The sequence below is a fragment of the Oncorhynchus nerka genome, unplaced genomic scaffold (assembly GCF_034236695.1).
Source record: "Oncorhynchus nerka isolate Pitt River unplaced genomic scaffold, Oner_Uvic_2.0 unplaced_scaffold_1942, whole genome shotgun sequence".
Classification (NCBI taxonomy): Eukaryota; Metazoa; Chordata; class Actinopteri; order Salmoniformes; family Salmonidae; genus Oncorhynchus; species Oncorhynchus nerka.
In genome coordinates this window covers 32,501-55,000 of record NW_027039384.1, presented here as the reverse complement: position 1 = coordinate 55,000, position 22,500 = coordinate 32,501, and the positions used below count along the sequence as shown (strand labels likewise).

General features: G+C 42.7%; 1 protein-coding gene across 1 annotated transcript in view; it reads right to left on the bottom strand.

Annotated features, from left to right (window-relative positions):
- LOC135567612 (leucine-rich repeat-containing G-protein coupled receptor 5-like) overlaps positions 1 to 22,500 on the bottom strand; it is a gene marked incomplete at both ends in the record, with an annotated part of 53,868 nt that overhangs the window by 5,244 nt on the left and 26,124 nt on the right. Inside the window, 2 exons of the mRNA XM_065014899.1 lie at positions 12,302 to 12,373; positions 12,512 to 12,580. Of these exons, the coding sequence (XP_064870971.1) occupies positions 12,302 to 12,373; positions 12,512 to 12,580 (141 nt within the window). The remainder of the gene's footprint in view (positions 1 to 12,301; positions 12,374 to 12,511; positions 12,581 to 22,500) is intronic.

The following is a 22,500-nucleotide window of genomic DNA, read 5'->3' as shown; positions in this document are numbered from 1 at the left end:
ATATACAGCAGTATGCAGAGACCCCTTCATCCACTATATATACAGCAGTATGAGGAGACCCCTTCATCCACTATATATACAGCAGTATGAGGAGACCCCTTCATCCACTATATATACAGCAGTATGCGGAGACCCCTTCATCCACTATATATACAGCAGTATGAGGAGACCCCTTCATCCACTATATCAAATCAAATCAAGTTTTATTTGTCACATACACATGGTTAGCAGATGTTAATGCGAGTGTAGCGAAATGCTTGTGCTTCTAGTTCCGACAATGCAGTGATAACCAACAAGTAATCTAACTAACAATTCTAAAACTACTGTCTTATACACAGTGTTAGGGGATAAAGAATATGTACATAAGGATATATGAGTGAGTGATGGTACAGAGCAGCATACAGTAGATGGTATCGAGTACAGTATATACATATGAGATGAGTATGTAGACAAAGTAAACAAAGTGGCATAGTTAAAGTGGCTAGTGATACATGTATTACATAGGGATGCAGTCGATGATGTAGAGTACAGTATATACGTATGCATATGAGATGAATAATGTAGGGTAAGTAACATTATATAAGGTAGCATTGTTTAAAGTGGCTAGTGATATATTTACATCATTTCCCATCAATTCCCATTATTAAAGTGGCTGGAGTTGGGTCAGTGTCAATGACAGTGTGTTGGCAGCAGCCACTCAATGGTGGCTGTTTAACAGTCTGATAGCCTTGAGATAGAAGCTGTTTTTCAGTCTCTCAGTCCCAGCTTTGATGCACCTGTACTGACCTCGCCTTCTGGATGATAGCGGGGTGAACAGGCAGTGGTTCGGGTGGTTGATGTCCTTGATGATCTTTATGGCCTTCCTGTAACATCGGGTGGTGTAGGTGTCCTGGAGGGCAGGTAGTTTGCCCCTATATGATGCGTTGTGCAGACCTCACTACCCTCTGGAGAGCCTTACGGTTGAGGGCGGAGCAGTTGCCGTACCAGGCGGTGATACAGCCCGCCAGGATGCTCCACGATTGTGCATCTGTAGAAGTTCGTGAGTGCTTTTGGTGACAAGCCGAATTTCTTCAGCCTCCTGAGGTTGAAGAGGCGCTGCTGCGCCTTCTTCACGACGCTGTCAGTGTGAGTGGACCAATTCAGTTTGTCTGTGATGTGTATGCCGAGGAACTTAAAACTTGCCCCCTCTCCACTACTGTTCCATCGATGTGGATAGGGGGTGTTCCCTCTGCTGTTTCCTGAAGTCCACAATCATCTCCTTAGTTTTGTTGACGTTGAGTGTGAGGTTATTTTCCTGACACCACACTCCGAGGGGCCCTCACCTCCTCCCTGTAGGCCGTCTCGTCGTTGTTGGTAATCAAGCCTACCACTGTTGTGTCGTCCGCAAACTTGATGATTGAGTTGGAGGCGTGCGTGGCCACGCAGTCGTGGGTGAACAGGGAGTACAGGAGAGGGCTCAGAACGCACCCTATACAGTGGGGCCCCCGTGTTGAGGATCAGCGGGGAGGAGATGTTGTTGCCTACCCTCACCACCTGGGGGCGGCCCGTCAGGAAGTCCAGTACCCAGTTGCACAGGGCGGTCGAGACCCAGGGTCTCGAGCTTGATGACGAGCTTGGAGGGTACTATGGTGTTGAATGCCGAGCTGTAGTCGATGAACAGCATTCTCACATAGGTATTCCTCTTGTCCAGGTGGGTTAGGGCAGTGTGCAGTGTGGTTGAGATTGCATCGTCTGTGGACCTATTTGGGCGGTAAGCAAATTGGAGTGGGTCTAGGGTGTCAGGTAGGGTGGAGGTGATATGGTCCTTGACTAGTCTCTCAAAGCACTTCATGATGACGGAAGTGAGTGCTACGGGCGGTAGTCGTTTAGCTCAGTTACCTTAGCTTTCTTGGGAACAGGAACAATGGTGGCCCTCTTGAAGCATGTGGGAACAGCAGACTGGTATAGGGATTGATTGAATATGTCCGTAAACACACCGGCCAGCTGGTCTGCGCATGCTCTGAGGGCGCGGCTGGGGATGCCGTCTGGGCCTGCAGCCTTGCGAGGGTTAACACGTTTAAATGTCTTACTCACCTCGGCTGCAGTGAAGGAGAGACCGCATGTTTTCGTTGCAGGCCGTGTCAGTGGCACTGTATTGTCCTCAAAGCGGGCAAAAAGTTATTTAGTCTGCCTGGGAGCAAGACATCCTGGTCCGTGACTGGGCTGGGTTTCTTCTTGTAGTCCGTGATTGACTGTAGACCCTGCCACATGCCTCTTGTGTCTGAGCCATTGATACAGCAGTATGCAGACCCTTCATTGAGATTCCACTTTGTCCCTGTACTGACGCTAGCTTGTTTAATAGCCTTGCGGAGGGAATAGCTGCATTGTTTATATTCGGACATGTTACCAGACACCTTGCCCTGATTAAAGCAGTGGTTCGCGCTTTCAGTTTCACGCGAATGCTGCCATCAATCCACGGTTTCTGGTTTGGGAATGTTTTTATCAGCTATGGGAACGACATCTTCGACGCACGTTCTAATGAACTCGCACACTAATCAGCGTATTCGTCAATATTTTCATCTGACGCCCTTCATCCACTAAACATGTCCCAGTCCACGTGATGGAAGCAGTCTTGGAGTGTGGAGTCAGCTTGGTCTGACCAGCGTTGGACAGACCTCAGCGTGGGAGCCTCTTGTTTAAGTTTCTGCCTGTAGGCAGGGATCAACAAAATGGAGTCGTGGTCAGCTTTTCCACTAAAGGGGGCGGGGCAGGGCCTTATATGCGTCATATAAGTTAGAGTAACAATGATCCAAGGTTTTACACCCCTGGTTGCGCAATCGATATGCTGATAAAATTTAGGGAGTCTTGTTTTCAGATTAGCTTTGTTAAAATCCCCAGCTACAATGAATGCAGCCTCCGGATAAATGGTTTCCAGTTTGCAAAGAGTTAAATAAAGTTCGTTCAGAGCCATCGATGTGTCTGCTTGGGGGGGATATATACGGCTGTGATTATAATCGAAGAGAATTCTCTTGGAAGATAATGCGGTCTACATTTGATTGTGAGGAATTCTAAATCAGGTGAACAGAAGGATTTGAGTTCCTGTATGTTTCCTTCATCACACCATGTCTTGTTAGTCATGAGGCATACGCCCGCATCCTCTTCTTACCAGAAAGATGTTTGTTTCTGTCGGCGCGATGCGTGGAGAAACCCGTTGGCTGCACCGCATCGGATAGCCCTTCCCAGTAAGCCATGTTTCATCCACTATATATACAGTGAAGCAGAGAACATTGCAGTCTCTGATGTCCCTCTGGAATGCTACCCTTGCTCGGATTTCATCAACCTTGTTGTCAAGAGACTGGACATTGGCAAGAAGAATGCTCGGGAGTGGTGCGTGATGTGCCCTTGTCCGGAGTCTGACCAGAAGACCGCTACGTTTCCCTCTTTTTCGGAGTCGTTTTCTTGGGTCGCTGCATGCGATCCATTCCGTTGTCCTGTTTGTAAGGCAGAACACAGGATCCCACTATATATACAGCGGAAAACATATTCTTGGTCGTACTGATGGTGAGTTGACGCTGATCTTATATTCAGTAGTTCTTCTCGACTGTATGTAATGAAACCTAAGATGACCTGGGGTACTAATGTAAGAAATAACACGTAAAAAAACAAAAAACTGCATAGTTTCCTAGGAACGCGAAGCGAGGCGGCCATCTCTGTCGGCGCCGGAATGTTTATATATACAGCAGTATGAGGAGACCCCTTCATCCACTATATATACAGCAGTATGAGGAGACCCCTTCATCCACTATATATACAGCAGTATGAGGAGACCCCTTCATCCACTATATATACAGCAGTATGAGGAGACCCCTTCATCCACTATATATACAGCAGTATGCGGAGACCCCTTCATCCACTATATATACAGCAGTATGAGGAGACCCCTTCATCCACTATACTATATACAGCAGTATGAGGAGACCCCTTCATCCACTATATATACAGCAGTATGAGGTGACCCCTTCATCCACTATATATACAGCAGTATGCGGAGACCCCTTCATCCACTATATATACAGCAGTATGAGGAGACCCCTTCATCCACTATATATACAGCAGTATGAGGAGACCCCTTCATCCACTATATATACAGCAGTATGAGGAGACCCCTTCATCCACTATATATACAGCAGTATGCGGAGACCCCTTCATCCACTATATATACAGCAGTATGAGGAGACCCCTTCATCCACTATATATACAGCAGTATGAGGAGACCCCTTCATCCACTATATATACAGCAGTATGAGGAGACCCCTTCATCCACTATATATACAGCAGTATGAGGAGACCCCTTCATCCACTATATATACAGCAGTATGCGGAGACCCTTCATCCACTATATATACAGCAGTATGAGGAGACCCCTTCATCCACTATATATACAGCAGTATGAGGAGACCCCTTCATTCACTATATATACAGCAGTATGAGGAGACCCCTTCATCCACTATATATACAGCAGTATGAGGAGACCCCTTCATCCACTATATATACAGCAGTATGAGGAGACCCCTTCATCCACTATATATACAGCAGTATGAGGAGACCCCTTCATCCACTATATATACAGCAGTATGAGGAGACCCCTTCATCCACTATATATACAGCAGTATGAGGAGACCCCTTCATCCACTATATATACAGCAGTATGAGGAGACCCCTTCATCCACTATATATACAGCAGTATGCGGAGACCCCTTCATCCACTATATATACAGCAGTATGAGGAGACCCCTTCATCCACTATATATACAGCAGTATGTGGACACCCCTTCATCCACTATATATACAGCAGTATGCGGAGACCCCTTCATCCACTATATATACAGCAGTATGCGGAGACCCCTTCATCCACTATATATACAGCAGTATGCGGAGACCCCTTCATCCACTATATATACAGCAGTATGCGGAGACCCCTTCATCCACTATATATACAGCAGTATGAGGAGACCCCTTCATCCACTATATATACAGCAGTATGAGGAGACCCCTTCATCCACTATATATACAGCAGTATGAGGAGACCCCTTCATCCACTATATATACAGCAGTATGAGGAGACCCCTTCATCCACTATATATACAGCAGTATGAGGAGACCCCTTCATCCACTATATATACAGCAGTATGAGGAGACCCCTTCATCCACTATATATACAGCAGTATGAGGAGACCCCTTCATCCACTATATATACAGCAGTATGCGGAGACCCCTTCATCCACTATATATACAGCAGTATGCGGAGACCCCTTCATCCACTATATATACAGCAGTATGCGGAGACCCCTTCATCCACTATATATACAGCAGTATGAGGAGACCCCTTCATCCACTATATATACAGCAGTATGAGGAGACCCCTTCATCCACTATATATACAGCAGTATGCGGAGACCCTTCATCCACTATATATACAGCAGTATGCGGAGACCCCTTCATCCACTATATATACAGCAGTATGCGGAGACCCCTTCATCCACTATATATACAGCAGTATGCGGAGACCCCTTCATCCACTATATATACAGCAGTATGCGGAGACCCCTTCATCCACTATATATACAGCAGTATGCGGACACCCCTTCATCCACTATATATACAGCAGTATGAGGAGACCCCTTCATCCACTATATATACAGCAGTATGCGGAGACCCCTTCATCCACTATATATACAGCAGTATGAGGAGACCCTTCATCCACTATATATACAGCAGTATGAGGAGACCCCTTCATCCACTATATATACAGCAGTATGCGGAGACCCCTTCATCCACTATATATACAGCAGTATGAGGAGACCCCTTCATCCACTATATATACAGCAGTATGAGGAGACCCTTCATCCACTATATATACAGCAGTATGAGGAGACCCCTTCATCCACTATATATACAGCAGTATGAGGAGACCCCTTCATCCACTATATATACAGCAGTATGGGAGACCCCTTCATCCACTATATATACAGCAGTATGAGGAGACCCTTCATCCACTATATATACAGCAGTATGAGGAGACCCCTTCATCCACTATATATACAGCAGTATGAGGAGACCCCTTCATCCACTATATATACAGCAGTATGCGGAGACCCCTTCATCCACTATATATACAGCAGTATGAGGAGACCCCTTCATCCACTATATATACAGCAGTATGAGGAGACCCCTTCATCCACTATATATACAGCAGTATGCGGAGACCCCTTCATCCACTATATATACAGCAGTATGCGGAGACCCCTTCATCCACTATATATACAGCAGTATGAGACCCCTTCATCCACTATATATACAGCAGTATGAGGAGACCCCTTCATCCACTATATATACAGCAGTATGCGGAGACCCCTTCATCCACTATATATACAGCAGTATGCGGAGACCCCTTCATCCACTATATATACAGCAGTATGAGGAGACCCCTTCATCCACTATATATACAGCAGTATGAGGAGACCCCTTCATCCACTATATATACAGCAGTATGAGGAGACCCCTTCATCCACTATATATACAGCAGTATGCGGAGACCCCTTCATCCACTATATATACAGCAGTATGAGGAGACCCCTTCATCCACTATATATACAGCAGTATGCGGAGACCCCTTCATCCACTATATATACAGCAGTATGCGGAGACCCCTTCATCCACTATATATACAGCAGTATGCGGAGACCCCTTCATCCACTATATATACAGCAGTATGCGGAGACCCCTTCCAATTAGTGGATTCGGTTATATCAGCCACACCCATTGCTGACAGGTGTATCAAATCAAGCACACGGCCATGCAATCTCCATAGACAAACATTGACAGTAGAATGGCCTTACTGAAGAGCTCAGTGACTTTCAACATGGCTCCGTCAAAGGATGCTACCTTTCCAACATGTCAGTTCGTCACATTTCTGCCCCGCTAGGAGCTTGTCCCAGTCACCTGTAAGGGCTGTTATTGTGTTTAGGAGAAACAACGGCTCAGGCGCTAAGTGGTAGGCCACACAAACACAGAACGGGACCGCCGAGTGCTGAAGCACGTACCGAGTTACAAACTGCCCCTGGAAGCAACGTCAGCACAATAACTGTTTGTCTGGAGCTTCATGAAATGGGTTTCCATGGCCGAGCAGCCACACACAAGTCTAAGATGACCATGCGTAATTCCAAGCGTCAGCTGGAGTGGTGTAAAGCTCGCCGTCTTTGGACTCAGTGGAAATGTGTTCTCTGCTTCACCATCTGGCAGTCCGATGGACGAATCTGGGTTTGGCAGATGCCACGAGAAAGCTACCTGCCCCAATACATAGAGGTAACTGTAAAGTTTGGTGGAAGAGGAATAATGGTCTGGGGCTGTTTTTCATGGTTCGTGCTAGGCCACTTAGTTCCAGTGAAGTGAAATCTTAATGCTGCAACATACAATGATATTCTAGACAATTCTGTACTTCCAACTTTGTGGAAACAGTTTGGGGGAAACCCTGTCCTGTTTCAGCATGACAATGCCCCCGTGCATAAAGCGAGGTCCATACAGAAATGGTTTATTGAGATCGGTGTGGAAGAACTTAACTGGTCTGCACAGAGCCCTGACCTCAACCCCATCGAACACCTTTAGGATGAATTGGAACGCTAACTGCAAGCCAGACCGAATCGCCCAACATCAGTGCCCGACCTCACTAATGCTCTTGTTGGCTGAATGGAAGTAAGTCTCTGTAGCAATGTTCCAACAACTAGTGGAAACTCTTCCCAGAAGAGTGGAGGCTGTTATCACAGCAAAGTGGGGGGACCAACTCCATATTAATGGCCGTGAGTTTGAAATGAGACAAACGGGTGTCCACATACTTTTGGTAATGTAGTGTAGTTTGATGAAGAGAGAAAAAAGGCCCTGTCATGTGACGTAAACTATAATAGTTTGTATTCACACCGTAAAACTAACTATAAGCTGTGAAAGGCATTTCTCTACGGCCGCAATAACATCTGCTAACCATGTGTATGTGACCAATAACATCTACTGAATATGTGTATGTGACCAATAACATCTACTGAATATGTGACCAATAACATCTACTGAATATGTGTATGTGACCAATAACATCTGCTGAATATGAGCATGTGACCAATAACATCTACTGAATATGTGACCAAAAACATGTGCTGAATATGTGTATGTGACCAATAACATCTACTGAATATGTGACCAAAAACATCTGCTGAATATGTGTATGTGACCAATAACATCTGCTGAATATGTGTATGTGACCAAAAACATCTGCTAAATATGTGTATGTGACCAATAACATCTGCTGAATATGTGTATGTGACCAATAACATCTACTGAATATGTGTATGTGACCAATAACATCTACTGAATATGTGACCAATAACATCTACTGAATATGTGCATGTGACCAATAACATCTACTGAATATGTGCATGTGACCAATAACATCTACTGAATATGTGACCAAAAACATCTACTGAATATGTGTATGTGACCAATAACATCTGCTGAATATGTGACCAATAACATCTGCTGAATATGTGACCAATAACATCTACTGAATATGTGACCAATAACATCTGCTGAATATGTGACCAATAACATCTGCTGAATATGTGTATGTGACCAATAACATCTACTGAATATGTGTATGTGACCAATAACATCTGCTGAATATGTGACCAATAACATCTGCTGAATATGTGACCAATAACATCTACTGAATATGTGTATGTGACCAATAACATCTACTGAATATGTGTATGTGACCAATAACATCTGCTGAATATGTGACCAATAACATCTGCTGAATATGTGACCAATAACATCTGCTGAATATGTGACCAATAACATCTGCTGAATATGTGACCAATAACATCTACTGAATATGTGTATGTGACCAATAACATCTGCTGAATATGTGACCAATAACATCTACTGAATATGTGACCAATAACATCTGCTGAATATGTGTATGTGACCAATAACATCTACTGAATATGTGACCAAAAACATCTACTGAATATGTGACCAATAACATCTACTGAATATGTGACCAATAACATCTGCTGAATATGTGTATGTGACCAATAACATCTGCTGAATATGTGACAATAACATCTACTGAATATGTGTATGTGACCAATAACATCTACTGAATATGTGTATGTGACCAATAACATCTACTGAATATGTGACCAAAAACATCTACTGAATATGTGACCAAAAACATCTACTGAATATGTGACCAATAACATCTGCTGAATATGTGTATGTGACCAATAACATCTACTGAATATGTGACCAATAACATCTACTGAATATGTGTATGTGACCAATAACATCTGCTGAATATGTGTATGTGACCAATAACATCTGCTGAATATGTGACAATAACATCTGCTGAATATGTGACCAATAACATCTGCTGAATATGTGACCAATAACATCTGCTGAATATGTGACCAATAACATCTACTGAATATGTGTATGTGACCAATAACATCTGCTGAATATGTGACCAATAACATCTACTGAATGTGACCAATAACATCTACTGAATATGTGTATGTGACCAATAACATCTGCTAAATATGTGACCAATAACATCTACTGAATGTGACCAATAACATCTGCTGAATATGTGTATGTGACCAATAACATCTACTGAATATGTGTATGTGACCAATAACATCTACTGAATATGTGACCAATAACATCTGCTGAATATGTGTATGTGACCAATAACATCTACTGAATATGTGACCAATAACATCTGCTGAATATGTGTATGTGACCAATAACATCTACTGAATATGTGACCAATAACATCTGCTAAATATGTGACCAATAACATCTGTTAAATATGTGACCAATAACATCTACTGAATATGTGACCAATAACATCTGCTGAATATGTGTATGTGACCAATAACATCTACTGAATATGTGACCAATAACATCTACTGAATATGTGACCAATAACATCTACTGGATATGTGACCAAAAACATCTACTGAATGTGACCAATAACATCTGCTGAATATGTGTATGTGACCAATAACATCTACTGAATATGTGACCAATAACATCTGCTGAATATGTGACCAATAACATCTACTGAATATGTGACCAATAACATCTGCTGAATATGTGACCAATAACATCTACTGAATATGTGTATGTGACCAATAACATCTACTGAATATGTGTATGTGACCAATAACATCTGCTGAATATGTGACCAATAACATCTGCTGAATATGTGACCAATAACATCTGCTGAATATGTGACCAATAACATCTGCTGAATATGTGACCAATAACATCTGCTGAATATGTGACCAATAACATCTGCTGAATATGTGACCAATAACATCTGCTGAATATGTGACCAATAACATCTGCTGAATATGTGACCAATAACATCTGCTGAATATGTGACCAATAACATCTGCTGAATATGTGACCAATAACATCTGCTGAATATGTGACCAATAACATCTGCTGAATATGTGACCAATAACATCTGCTGAATATGTGACCAATAACATCTACTGAATATGTGTATGTGACCAATAACATCTGCTGAATATGTGACCAATAACATCTACTGAATATGTGACCAATAACATCTGCTGAATATGTGTATGTGACCAATAACATCTACTGAATATGTGACCAAAAACATCTACTGAATATGTGACCAATAACATCTACTGAATATGTGACCAATAACATCTGCTGAATATGTGACCAATAACATCTGCTGAATATGTGACAATAACATCTACTGAATATGTGTATGTGACCAATAACATCTACTGAATATGTGTATGTGACCAATAACATCTACTGAATATGTGACCAAAAACATCTACTGAATATGTGACCAATAACATCTACTGAATATGTGTATGTGACCAATAACATCTACTGAATATGTGACCAAAAACATCTACTGAATATGTGACCAAAAACATCTACTGAATATGTGACCAATAACATCTGCTGAATATGTGTATGTGACCAATAACATCTACTGAATATGTGACCAATAACATCTACTGAATATGTGTATGTGACCAATAACATCTGCTGAATATGTGTATGTGACCAATAACATCTGCTGAATATGTGACAATAACATCTGCTGAATATGTGACCAATAACATCTGCTGAATATGTGACCAATAACATCTGCTGAATATGTGACCAATAACATCTACTGAATATGTGTATGTGACCAATAACATCTGCTGAATATGTGTATGTGACCAATAACATCTGCTGAATATGTGACCAATAACATCTGCTGAATATGTGACCAATAACATCTGCTGAATATGTGACCAATAACATCTGCTGAATATGTGACCAATAACATCTACTGAATATGTGTATGTGACCAATAACATCTACTGAATATGTGTATGTGACCAATAACATCTGCTGAATATGTGTATGTGACCAATAACATCTACTGAATATGTGACCAATAACATCTACTGAATATGTGACCAATAACATCTGCTGAATATGTGACCAATAACATCTGCTGAATATGTGACCAATAACATCTGCTGAATATGTGTATGTGACCAATAACATCTACTGAATATGTGACCAATAACATCTGCTGAATATGTGACCAATAACATCTGCTAAATATGTGACCAATAACATCTACTGAATATGTGTATGTGACCAATAACATCTGCTAAATATGTGACCAATAACATCTGCTAAATATGTGACCAATAACATCTGCTAAATATGTGTATGTGACTAATAAAAATGTGATTTGAACAGTTGATATATCACAATCAACGAATAAAATGGAGACAGTGGGTGGTGTTATAGAATGTGTAGAATCTGTAATAGTCGATTCACGCAAAAATGAGTTATATTAGGTTTTATTTTCATTTTAAATCGCATCGGAACTCGCTTGGTGAAACTGAAGTCAACACATATTGTTTCAGGACGTTTAACATAATCACTCTAAAACAGCCTTTTACGTAAGTTTATGGAACCATTACAACGCCGTCAGAAGAGTTCTGGTTGAGGAACGACCTCTGGATTGGTTCTCACAGGAGAGGAAGGAAAACCCCTCGGGAACACAACAACATCTAAGGGCCTGGTACACACACACACACACACACACACGCACACACACACACACACACACACAAAGACACTGGCTTGTAGTGAAAGCAGGGATCTCTTGGCGAAAGCAGCAGTCTGATTGGCGTCGTTAGTTATGTCGACCTACATTGTCAGAAGAGTGGAGTGTCCAGTGAAGGCCTGCTCGGGGATGGACTTGATGTTGTTGCTGTGGAAACCCCTGGAAGGTGAACATTACAACAGATGGTTGAAGGAGGTTACAGACCAGAGGGTGGACTGAGGACAGGACAAAGGTCAGAGGTCAGGGGTAAGGGGTCAGGGCAGCTGGTAGTAAAGACATATAGACATGCATACTCACAGCTCCTTCAGGGTGCTCAGTGCTCTGATTGCAATAGGGAACTCTTCCAGGTTGTTGTAGTTGAGATCTCTGTCAGGGGAAGGAGGGAGAGGTAAGGAGGGAGGGAGAGGTACGGAGGGAGGGAGAGGTACGGAGGGAGGGGGAGGTACGGAGGGAGGGAGAGGTAAGGAGGGAGGGAGAGGTACGGAGGGAGGGAGAGGTACGGAGGGAGGGGGAGGTACGGAGGGAGGGAGAGGTACGGAGGGAGGGAGAGGTACGGAGGGAGGGGGAGGTACGGAGGGAGGGAGAGGTACGGAGGGACGGAGAGGTAAGGAGGGAGGGGGGTACGGAGGGAGGGAGAGGTACGGAGGGAGGGAGAGGTACGGAGGGAGGGGGAGGTACGGAGGGAGGGAGAGGTACGGAGGGAGGGGAGGTACGGAGGGAGGGGGAGGTACGGAGGGAGGAGAGGTACGGAGGGAGGGGGAGGTACGGAGGAGGGAGAGGTACGGAGGGAGGGGGAGGTACGGAGGGAGGGAGACAAATTGAGACGTGATTAGAGTTCCTGCTGTGGTAATTTATAAGAATTAGACACATGATAACTGCTACGCCATTACAATTAATGTGGCTTTTTATTCAATGTCCATCCTATGAAAACATGGCCGGTTTCCCAGACCCATAATTATTCCTGCTCCTGGACTAGCAAAGGATGCTCAGCCCAGCAATAGGCTTACTCTGTGTCTGGGACCCCGGAGGGTATAGTCAGTACTGCCTTATTGCACTGTTAGCTAGCTGTTGTCCTTGAGTTCATTATTTGTTTTATGGCAGTTCAGGTTGACATAAACAGTCCATAGAGATGTGCTGGCAGACAGACAGACAGGCAGACAGACCTGAACCACACAACTTCACAATGGCCCACTATTTGAAACCAAGACACTCCAAACACAAAGATGTTTCACTCAAATAAGCAAACATCAACTGGGATCTAAGCCAGACACATGGGCCTTTGTTGCCCCCACAACCAATAGTGGACTGAAACAGAAACACCCAATAGTGGACTGAAACAGAAACACCCAATAGTGGACTAAAATAGAAACACCCAATAGTGGACTAAAATAGAAACACCCAATAGTGGACTAAAACACCCAATAGTGAACTAAAGTAGAAACACCCAATAGTGGACTAAAATAGAATCACCCAATAGTGGACTAAAACACCCAATAGTGGACTAAAATAGAAACACCAAATAGTGGACTAAAACACCCAATAGTGGACTAAAATAGAAACACCCAATAGTGGACTAAAACAGAAACACCCAATAGTGGACTAAAATAGAAACACCCAATAGTGGACTAAAACAGAAACACCCAATAGTGGACTAAAACAGAAACACCCAATAGTGGACTGAAACAGAAACACCCAATAGTGGACTGAAACAGAAACAAAAATCACTCAATAGTGGTCTGAAACACTCAATAGTGGACTGAAACAGAAACACCCAATAGTGGACTGAAACAGAAACACCCAATAGTGGACTGAAACAGAAACAAAAATCACTCAATAGTGGACTGAAACAGAAACACCCAATAGTGGACTGAAACAGAAACACCCAATAGTGGACTAAAACAGAAACACCCAATAGTGGACTAAAACAGAAACACCCAATAGTGGACTAAAACAGAAACACCCAATAGTGGACTAAAACAGAAACACCCAATAGTGGACAGAAACACCCAATAGTGGACTGACACACCCAATAGTGGACTAAAACAGAAACACCCAATAGTGGACTAAAACAGAAACACCCAATAGTGGACTGAAACAGAAACACCCAATAGTGGACTGAAACAGAAACACCCAATAGTGGACTGAAACAGAAACACCCAATAGTGGACGAAAACAGAAACACCCAATAGTGGACTAAAACAGAAACACCCAACAGTGGACTGAAACAGAAACACCCAATAGTGGACTGAAACAGAAACACCCAATAGTGGACTAAAACATGAGCATGAACACTTAAATAGGAAGGGAACCACTCAACTTAACCCGACCGACAGTGTTAGAGTTCCACCCAGACGGCTTCCCAAATGGCACTCTGTTCACTATATTGTGCCCTACTTTTCACTAGTGCCCTATGGGTAGTGCACTATAAAGAGAATAGCAATAGTGTGCCATTTGGCACCGCAGATACTATCGATGTTTCCCAGGGTCTCAGAGGAAGGCCAGAGGGAAGTAATACTCCACTATTCACCTTCCTGCTACAGAGTTCATCAATGGAACCAACAACCGTCCAAAGGGGACCCGTTCATTCATGGAAACGTTGTCACTTAACGTTCTCCTCTCGTGTCCATAGGACCCGTGATAAACAACACTGTGTTTCTCACAAGGGAGGCTTCCTGTTTGTAAACTCCTAGTAACGGCCCTAGAGGGGATAGAGGCTAGACTGTGAGGCCCTCAGGCAGACCTGGGTTCAAACAGTAGTCGAAATATTTTAAAATACTTTGAGCGTTTGCTTTAGCCTGCCTCGGAATGCCATAATGGGCGGGGTTTGTACTTTTGAGACATTTCAATTGGTTCCATTGCAACAGACAAGCTCAATCGAGTCCAGATAAAGTATGTGAAATTATTTTGAATAGTGTTTGAACCCATGTCTCCCCTCAGGACTGGCCTCTGCATGTCAGGCCTTTCTCTTTCCTGTCTGAAATGATATCTCCCCCTGTTTCATTTATACAATGTTGATGAAAGGGGGAAGACGGAGGGGGGAGGAGGTGATGGCAGTGTTTCCTGTCTGAAATGATATCTCCCCCTGTTTCATTTATACAATGTTGATGAAAGGGGGAAGACGGAGGGGGGAGGAGGTGATGGCAGTGTTTCCTGTCTGAAATGATATCTCCCCCTGTTTCATTTATACAATGTTGATGAAAGGGGGAAGACGGAGGGGGGAGGAGGTGATGGCAGTGTTTCCTGTCTGAAATTATATCTCCCCCTGTTTCATTTATACAATGTTGATGAAAGGGGGAAGACGGAGGGGGGAGGAGGTGATGGCAGTGTTTCCGGTCTTCAAACAAAGTGGACGGTGGGAATGTTTTGGCTGACGACCTGTGTTCCACCCTGTTACGGGTTATAAAACCAAACCGACGAACAAACAAAACCAGACACAACACACAAATGGCATATAGGTTACCATCACAACGGTAACAGTAGAGTCCACGTCAGACTGTTGTGCATCTTCTCTCCTCAGAACACACACAGAGACAACTGTACAAGCAAAGACAACTCGGTTCAGTTTCTATGGCGAGCCCTTAGACACTCTGAACAAAACATCCTGTTACCGAAACAAATAAATTATACATTTTATTTATATTTTCTCTCTTTTACATTTATTCTGTCTGTCAGTCAGTCTGTCTACTTTCCCTCCTCCCTCCTCCTCCCTCCCTCCCTCCCTCCCTCCCTCCCTCCCTCCCTCCCTCCCTCCCTCCCTCTCCCCTCATCATCATCAGAGTGGTCTGTGTTCAGGTCTTCCACCTGGTTTCTATTAGAGTTAGTGATCCCTGTCTGGGGCGCAGGTGGTTCAGCATCACAGGAGCATTAGACCAGACAGCCTGCCTGCCGCACTGTTTAGCCAGATGCACTCCAAACCCTCATCAACGTCAACACAGTGGAACAAACTCAGAGACTGGGAAAATAACTTTACATTAAAATTGCTTCAATGTGGGCCCAGAGAGAGAGAGAGGGAGCGAGAGAAAGAGAGAGGGAGCGAGAGAGAGAGACAAAGACAGAGACAGAGACAGAGAGAGAGGGAGTGAGAGAGAGAGGGAGCGACAGAGAGAGACAGAGAGACAGAGAGAGTGAGATATCGAGACAGGGAGAGAGATAGAGACAGAGAGACAGAGACAGAGACAGAGAGAGTGAGATATCGAGACAGGGAGAGAGATAGAGACAGAGAGACAGAGACAGAGACAGAGAGAGTGAGATATCGAGACAGGGAGAGAGACAGAGACAGAGACAGAGACAGAGATAGAGACAGAGATAGAGACAGAGAGAGAGACAGAGAGAGAGAGAGAGAGACAGAGACAGAGACAGAGACAGGGAGGAGAGAGAGACAGAGACAGGGAGATATCGAGACAGGGAGAGAGAGAGAGAGAGAGAGAGAGAGAGAGAGAGAGAGAGAGAGAGAGAGAGAGACAGAGACAGAGACAGAGACAGAGACAGAAACAGAGACAGAGAGAGTGAGATATCGAGACAGGGAGAGAGATAGAGACAGAGAGAGAGACAGAGACAGAGACAGAGAGAGTGAGATATCGAGACAGGGAGAGAGATAGAGACAGAGACAGAGACAGGGAGCGAGAGAGAGAGACAGAGACAGAGACAGAGACAGAGACAGGGAGGAGAGAGAGACAGAGAGAGAGATAGAGACAGAGACAGGGAGATATTGAGACAGGGAGAGAGATAGAGACAGAGACAGAGACAGGGAGAGAGACAGAGACAGAGACAGAGACAGGGAGAGAGATAGAGACAGAGACAGAGATAGAGACAGAGACAGGGAGATATCGAGACAGGGAGAGAGATAGAGACAGAGAGACAGAGACAGAGACAGGGAGCGAGAGAGAGAGACAGAGACAGAGACAGAGACAGAGACAGGGAGGAGACAGAGACAGAGACAGGGACAGGGAGATATCGAGACAGGGAGAGAGATAGAGACAGAGACAGAGACAGGGAGATATCGAGACAGGGAGAGAGAGAGAGACAGAGACAGAGACAGGGAGCGAGAGAGAGAGACAGAGACAGAGACAGGGAGGAGACAGAGACAGAGACAGAGACAGGGAGATATCGAGACAGGGAGAGAGATAGAGACAGAGACAGAGACAGAGACAGGGAGGAGAGAGAGACAGAGACAGAGACAGGGAGGAGACAGAGACAGAGACAGGGAGGAGAGAGAGACAGAGACAGAGACAGAGACAGGGAGATATCGAGAGAGAGAGAGAGAGAGAGAGAGAGAGAGAGAGAGAGAGAGAGACAGAGACAGAGACAGGGACAGGGAGATATCGAGACAGGGAGAGAGATAGAGACAGAGACAGAGACAGAGACAGGGAGCGAGAGAGAGAGACAGAGACAGAGACAGAGACAGGGAGGAGACAGAGACAGAGACAGAGACAGGGAGATATCGAGACAGGGAGAGAGATAGAGACAGAGACAGAGACAGAGACAGGGAGGAGAGAGAGACAGAGACAGAGACAGGGAGGAGACAGAGACAGAGACAGAGACAGGGAGGAGAGAGAGACAGAGACAGAGACAGAGACAGGGAGATATCGAGACAGGGAGAGAGATAGAGACAGAGACAGAGACAGAGACAGGGAGATATCGAGACAGGGAGAGAGATAGAGACAGAGACAGAGACAGAGACAGGGAGATATCGAGACAGAGAGAGAGAGAGATAGAGACAGAGACAGAGACAGGGAGCGAGAGACAGAGAGAGAGATAGAGCAAGTGAAAAAAATGAAACTACTAGGCATCATGTTGCACGCAGCTTTATCATGGTCAGAACACATAGATCATATTGTTGTTAAGATGGATAAGGGAATTACTGTTACAAGAAAATGTTCGGAGTATGAAACATCTAGCACACTGAATCAGGTGATTCAATCCCTGGTCCTATCACACTTAGAGTACTGTCCAGTTATATGGTCAATCCCTGGTCCTATCACACTTAGAGTACTGTCCAGTTATATGTTCAATCCCTGGTCCAATCCCTGGTCCAATTAGTACATATTAGCAACACACATAACCACCAAACCAGACAGGCAAATTCAGGGCAGCTAAGACTAACCCAAGCCAAGGACAAATCAACTTAAATCTACAGTTTTATATAGAGCCATAGCTGAATGGAACTCTTTACCAATGCATATTTATCAGCTGAATGGAACTCTTTACCAATCCATATTTCTCAGCTGAATGGAACTCTTTACCAATCCATATTTATCAGCTGAATGGAACTCTTTACCAATCCATATTTCTCAGCTGAATGGAACTCTTTACCAATGCATATTTATCAGCTGAATGGACCTCTTTACCAATCCATATTTCTAGCTGAATGGACCTCTTTACCAATCCATATTTCTAGCTGAATGGAACTCTTTACCAATCCATATTTATCAGCTGAATGGAACTCTTTACCAATCCATATTTATCAGCTGAATGGAACTCTTTACCAATCCATATTTCTAGCTGAATGGAACTCTTTACCAATCCATATTTCTAGCTGAATGGACCTCTTTACCAATCCATATTTCTAGCTGAATGGAACTCTTTACCAATCCATATTTCTAGCTGAATGGAACTCTTTACCAATCCATATTTCTCAGCTGAATGGAACTCTTTACCAATCCATATTTCTAGCTGAATGGAACTCTTTACAAATCCATATTTATCAGCTGAATGGACCTCTTTACCAATCCATATTTATCAGCTGAATGGAACTCTTTACCAATCCATATTTCTCAGCTGAATGGAACTCTTTACCAATGCATATTTATCAGCTGAATGGACCTCTTTACCAATCCATATTTCTAGCTGAATGGACCTCTTTACCAATCCATATTTCTAGCTGAATGGAACTCTTTACCAATCCATATTTATCAGCTGAATGGAACTCTTTACCAATCCATATTTATCAGCTGAATGGAACTCTTTACCAATCCATATTTCTAGCTGAATGGAACTCTTTACCAATCCATATTTCTAGCTGAATGGACCTCTTTACCAATCCATATTTCTAGCTGAATGGAACTCTTTACCAATCCATATTTCTAGCTGAATGGAACTCTTTACCAATCCATATTTCTCAGCTGAATGGAACTCTTTACCAATCCATATTTCTAGCTGAATGGAACTCTTTACCAATCCATATTTATCAGCTGAATGGACCTCTTTACCAATCCATATTTATCAGCTGAATGGAACTCTTTACCAATCCATATTTCTAGCTGAATGGAACTCTTTACCAATCCATATTTCTAGCTGAATGGAACTCTTTACCAATCCATATTTCTAGCTGAATGGAACTCTTTACCAATCCATATTTCTCAGCTGAATGGAACTCTTTACCAATCCATATTTCTAGCTGAATGGAACTCTTTACCAATCCATATTTATCAGCTGAATGGACCTCTTTACCAATCCATATTTATCAGCTGAATGGACCTCTTTACCAATCCATATTTCTAGCTGAATGGACCTCTTTACCAATCCATATTTCTCAGCTGAATGGAACTCTTTACCAATCCATATTTCTAGCTGAATGGACCTCTTTACCAATCCATATTTATCAGCTGAATGGAACTCTTTACCAATCCATATTTCTAGCTGAATGGAACTCTTTACCAATCCATATTTCTCAGCTGAATGGAACTCTTTACCAATCCATATTTCTCAGCTGAATGGAACTCTTTACCAATCCATATTTCTCAGCTGAATGGAACTCTTTACCAATCCATATTTATCAGCTGAATGGAACTCTTTACCAATCCATATTTCTAGCTGAATGGAACTCTTTACCAATCCATATTTATCAGCTGAATGGAACTCTTTACCAATCCATATTTCTCAGCTGAATGGAACTCTTTACCAATCCATATTTATCAGCTGAATGGAACTCTTTACCAATCCATATTTCTAGCTGAATGGAACTCTTTACCAATCCATATTTATCAGCTGAATGGAACTCTTTACCAATCCATATTTCTCAGCTGAATGGAACTCTTTACCAATCCATATTTCTCAGCTGAATGGAACTCTTTACCAATCCATATTTATCAGCTGAATGGAACTCTTTACCAATCCATATTTCTAGCTGAATGGAACTCTTTACCAATCCATATTTATCAGCTGAATGGAACTCTTTACCAATCCATATTTATCAGCTGAATGGAACTCTTTACCAATCCATATTTCTAGCTGAATGGACCTCTTTACCAATCCATATTTATCAGCTGAATGGACCTCTTTACCAATCCATATTTCTAGCTGAATGGACCTCTTTACCAATCCATATTTCTAGCTGAATGGAACTCTTTACCAATCCATATTTCTAGCTGAATGGAACTCTTTACCAATCCATATTTCTCAGCTGAATGGAACTCTTTACCAATCCATATTTCTCAGCTGAATGGAACTCTTTACCAATCCATATTTCTCATCTGAATGGACCTCTTTACCAATCCATATTTATCAGCTGAATGGAACTCTTTACCAATCCATATTTATCAGCTGAATGGAACTCTTTACCAATCCATATTTCTCAGCTGAATGGAACTCTTTACCAATCCATATTTCTCAGCTGAATGGACCTCTTTACCAATCCATATTTCTCAGCTGAATGGAACTCTTTACCAATCCATATTTCTCATCTGAATGGAACTCTTTACCAATCCATATTTCTCAGCTGAATGGAACTCTTTACCAATCCATATTTATCAGCTGAATGGACCTCTTTACCAATCCATATTTCTAGCTGAATGGAACTCTTTACCAATCCATATTTCTCAGCTGAATGGAACTCTTTACCAATCCATATTTATCAGCTGAATGGACCTCTTTACCAATCCATATTTATCAGCTGAATGGAACTCTTTACCAATCCATATTTATCAGCTGAATGGAACTCTTTACCAATCCATATTTATCAGCTGAATGGACCTCTTTACCAATCCATATTTCTAGCTGAATGGACCTTTTTACCAATCCATATTTCTCAGCTGAATGGAACTCTTTACCAATCCATATTTCTAGCTGAATGGAACTCTTTACCAATCCATATTTCTAGCTGAATGGAACTCTTTACCAATCCATATTTCTCAGCTGAATGGAACTCTTTACCAATCCATATTTCTCAGCTGAATGGAACTCTTTACCAATCCATATTTCTAGCTGAATGGAACTCTTTACCAATCCATATTTCTCAGGCAACAAGTAAATCCACCTTCAAGATAAAAATTCAAGAACATCTAATGTGATAGACCATATGACTGGACAGGAAGTAGAAATAACATCTAATGTGATAGACCATATGACTGGACAGGAAGTAGAAAGAACATCTAATGTGATAGACCATGTGACTGGACAGGAAGTAGAAAGAACATCTAATGTGATAGACCATGTGACTGGACAGGAAGTAGAAAGAACATCTAATGTGATAGACCATGTGACTGGACAGGGAGTAGACAGAACATCTAATGAGATAGACCATATGACTGGACAGGAAATAGACAGAACATCTAATGAGATAGACCATATGACTGGACAGGAAATAGACAGAACATCTAATGAGATAGACCATATGACTGGACAGGAAATAGAAAGAACATCTAATGTGATAGACCATGTGACTGGACAGGAAATAGACAGAACATCTAATGTGATAGACCATATGACTGGACAGGAAATAGAAAGAACATCTAATGTGATAGACCATATGACTGGACAGGAAGTAGACAGAACATCTAATGAGATAGACCATATGACTGGACAGGAAATAGACAGAACATCTAATAAGATAGACCATATGACTGGACAGGAAATAGAAAGAACATCTAACGTGATAGACCATGTGACTGGACAGGGAGTAGACAGAACATCTAGTGAGATAGACCATATGACTGGACAGGAAATAGACAGAACATCTAATGAGATAGACCATATGACTGGACAGGAAATAGAAAGAACATATAATGTGGTAGACCATATGACTGGACAGGAAGTAGAAAGAACATCTAATGTGATAGACCATGTGACTGGACAGGAAGTAGAAAGAACATCTAATGTGATAGACCATGTGACTGGACAGGAAATAGACCATATGACTGGACAGGAAGTAGAAAGCGTCAACTGAATGTTAAATGTGTTTGTAGTTAAATGTAGTTGGTGTTGGACCCCAGGAAGATTAGCTAAAGTTACGGCATTAGCTAATGGGGATCCTAATAAATAATTACAAATAATTACAGAGACAGAGACAG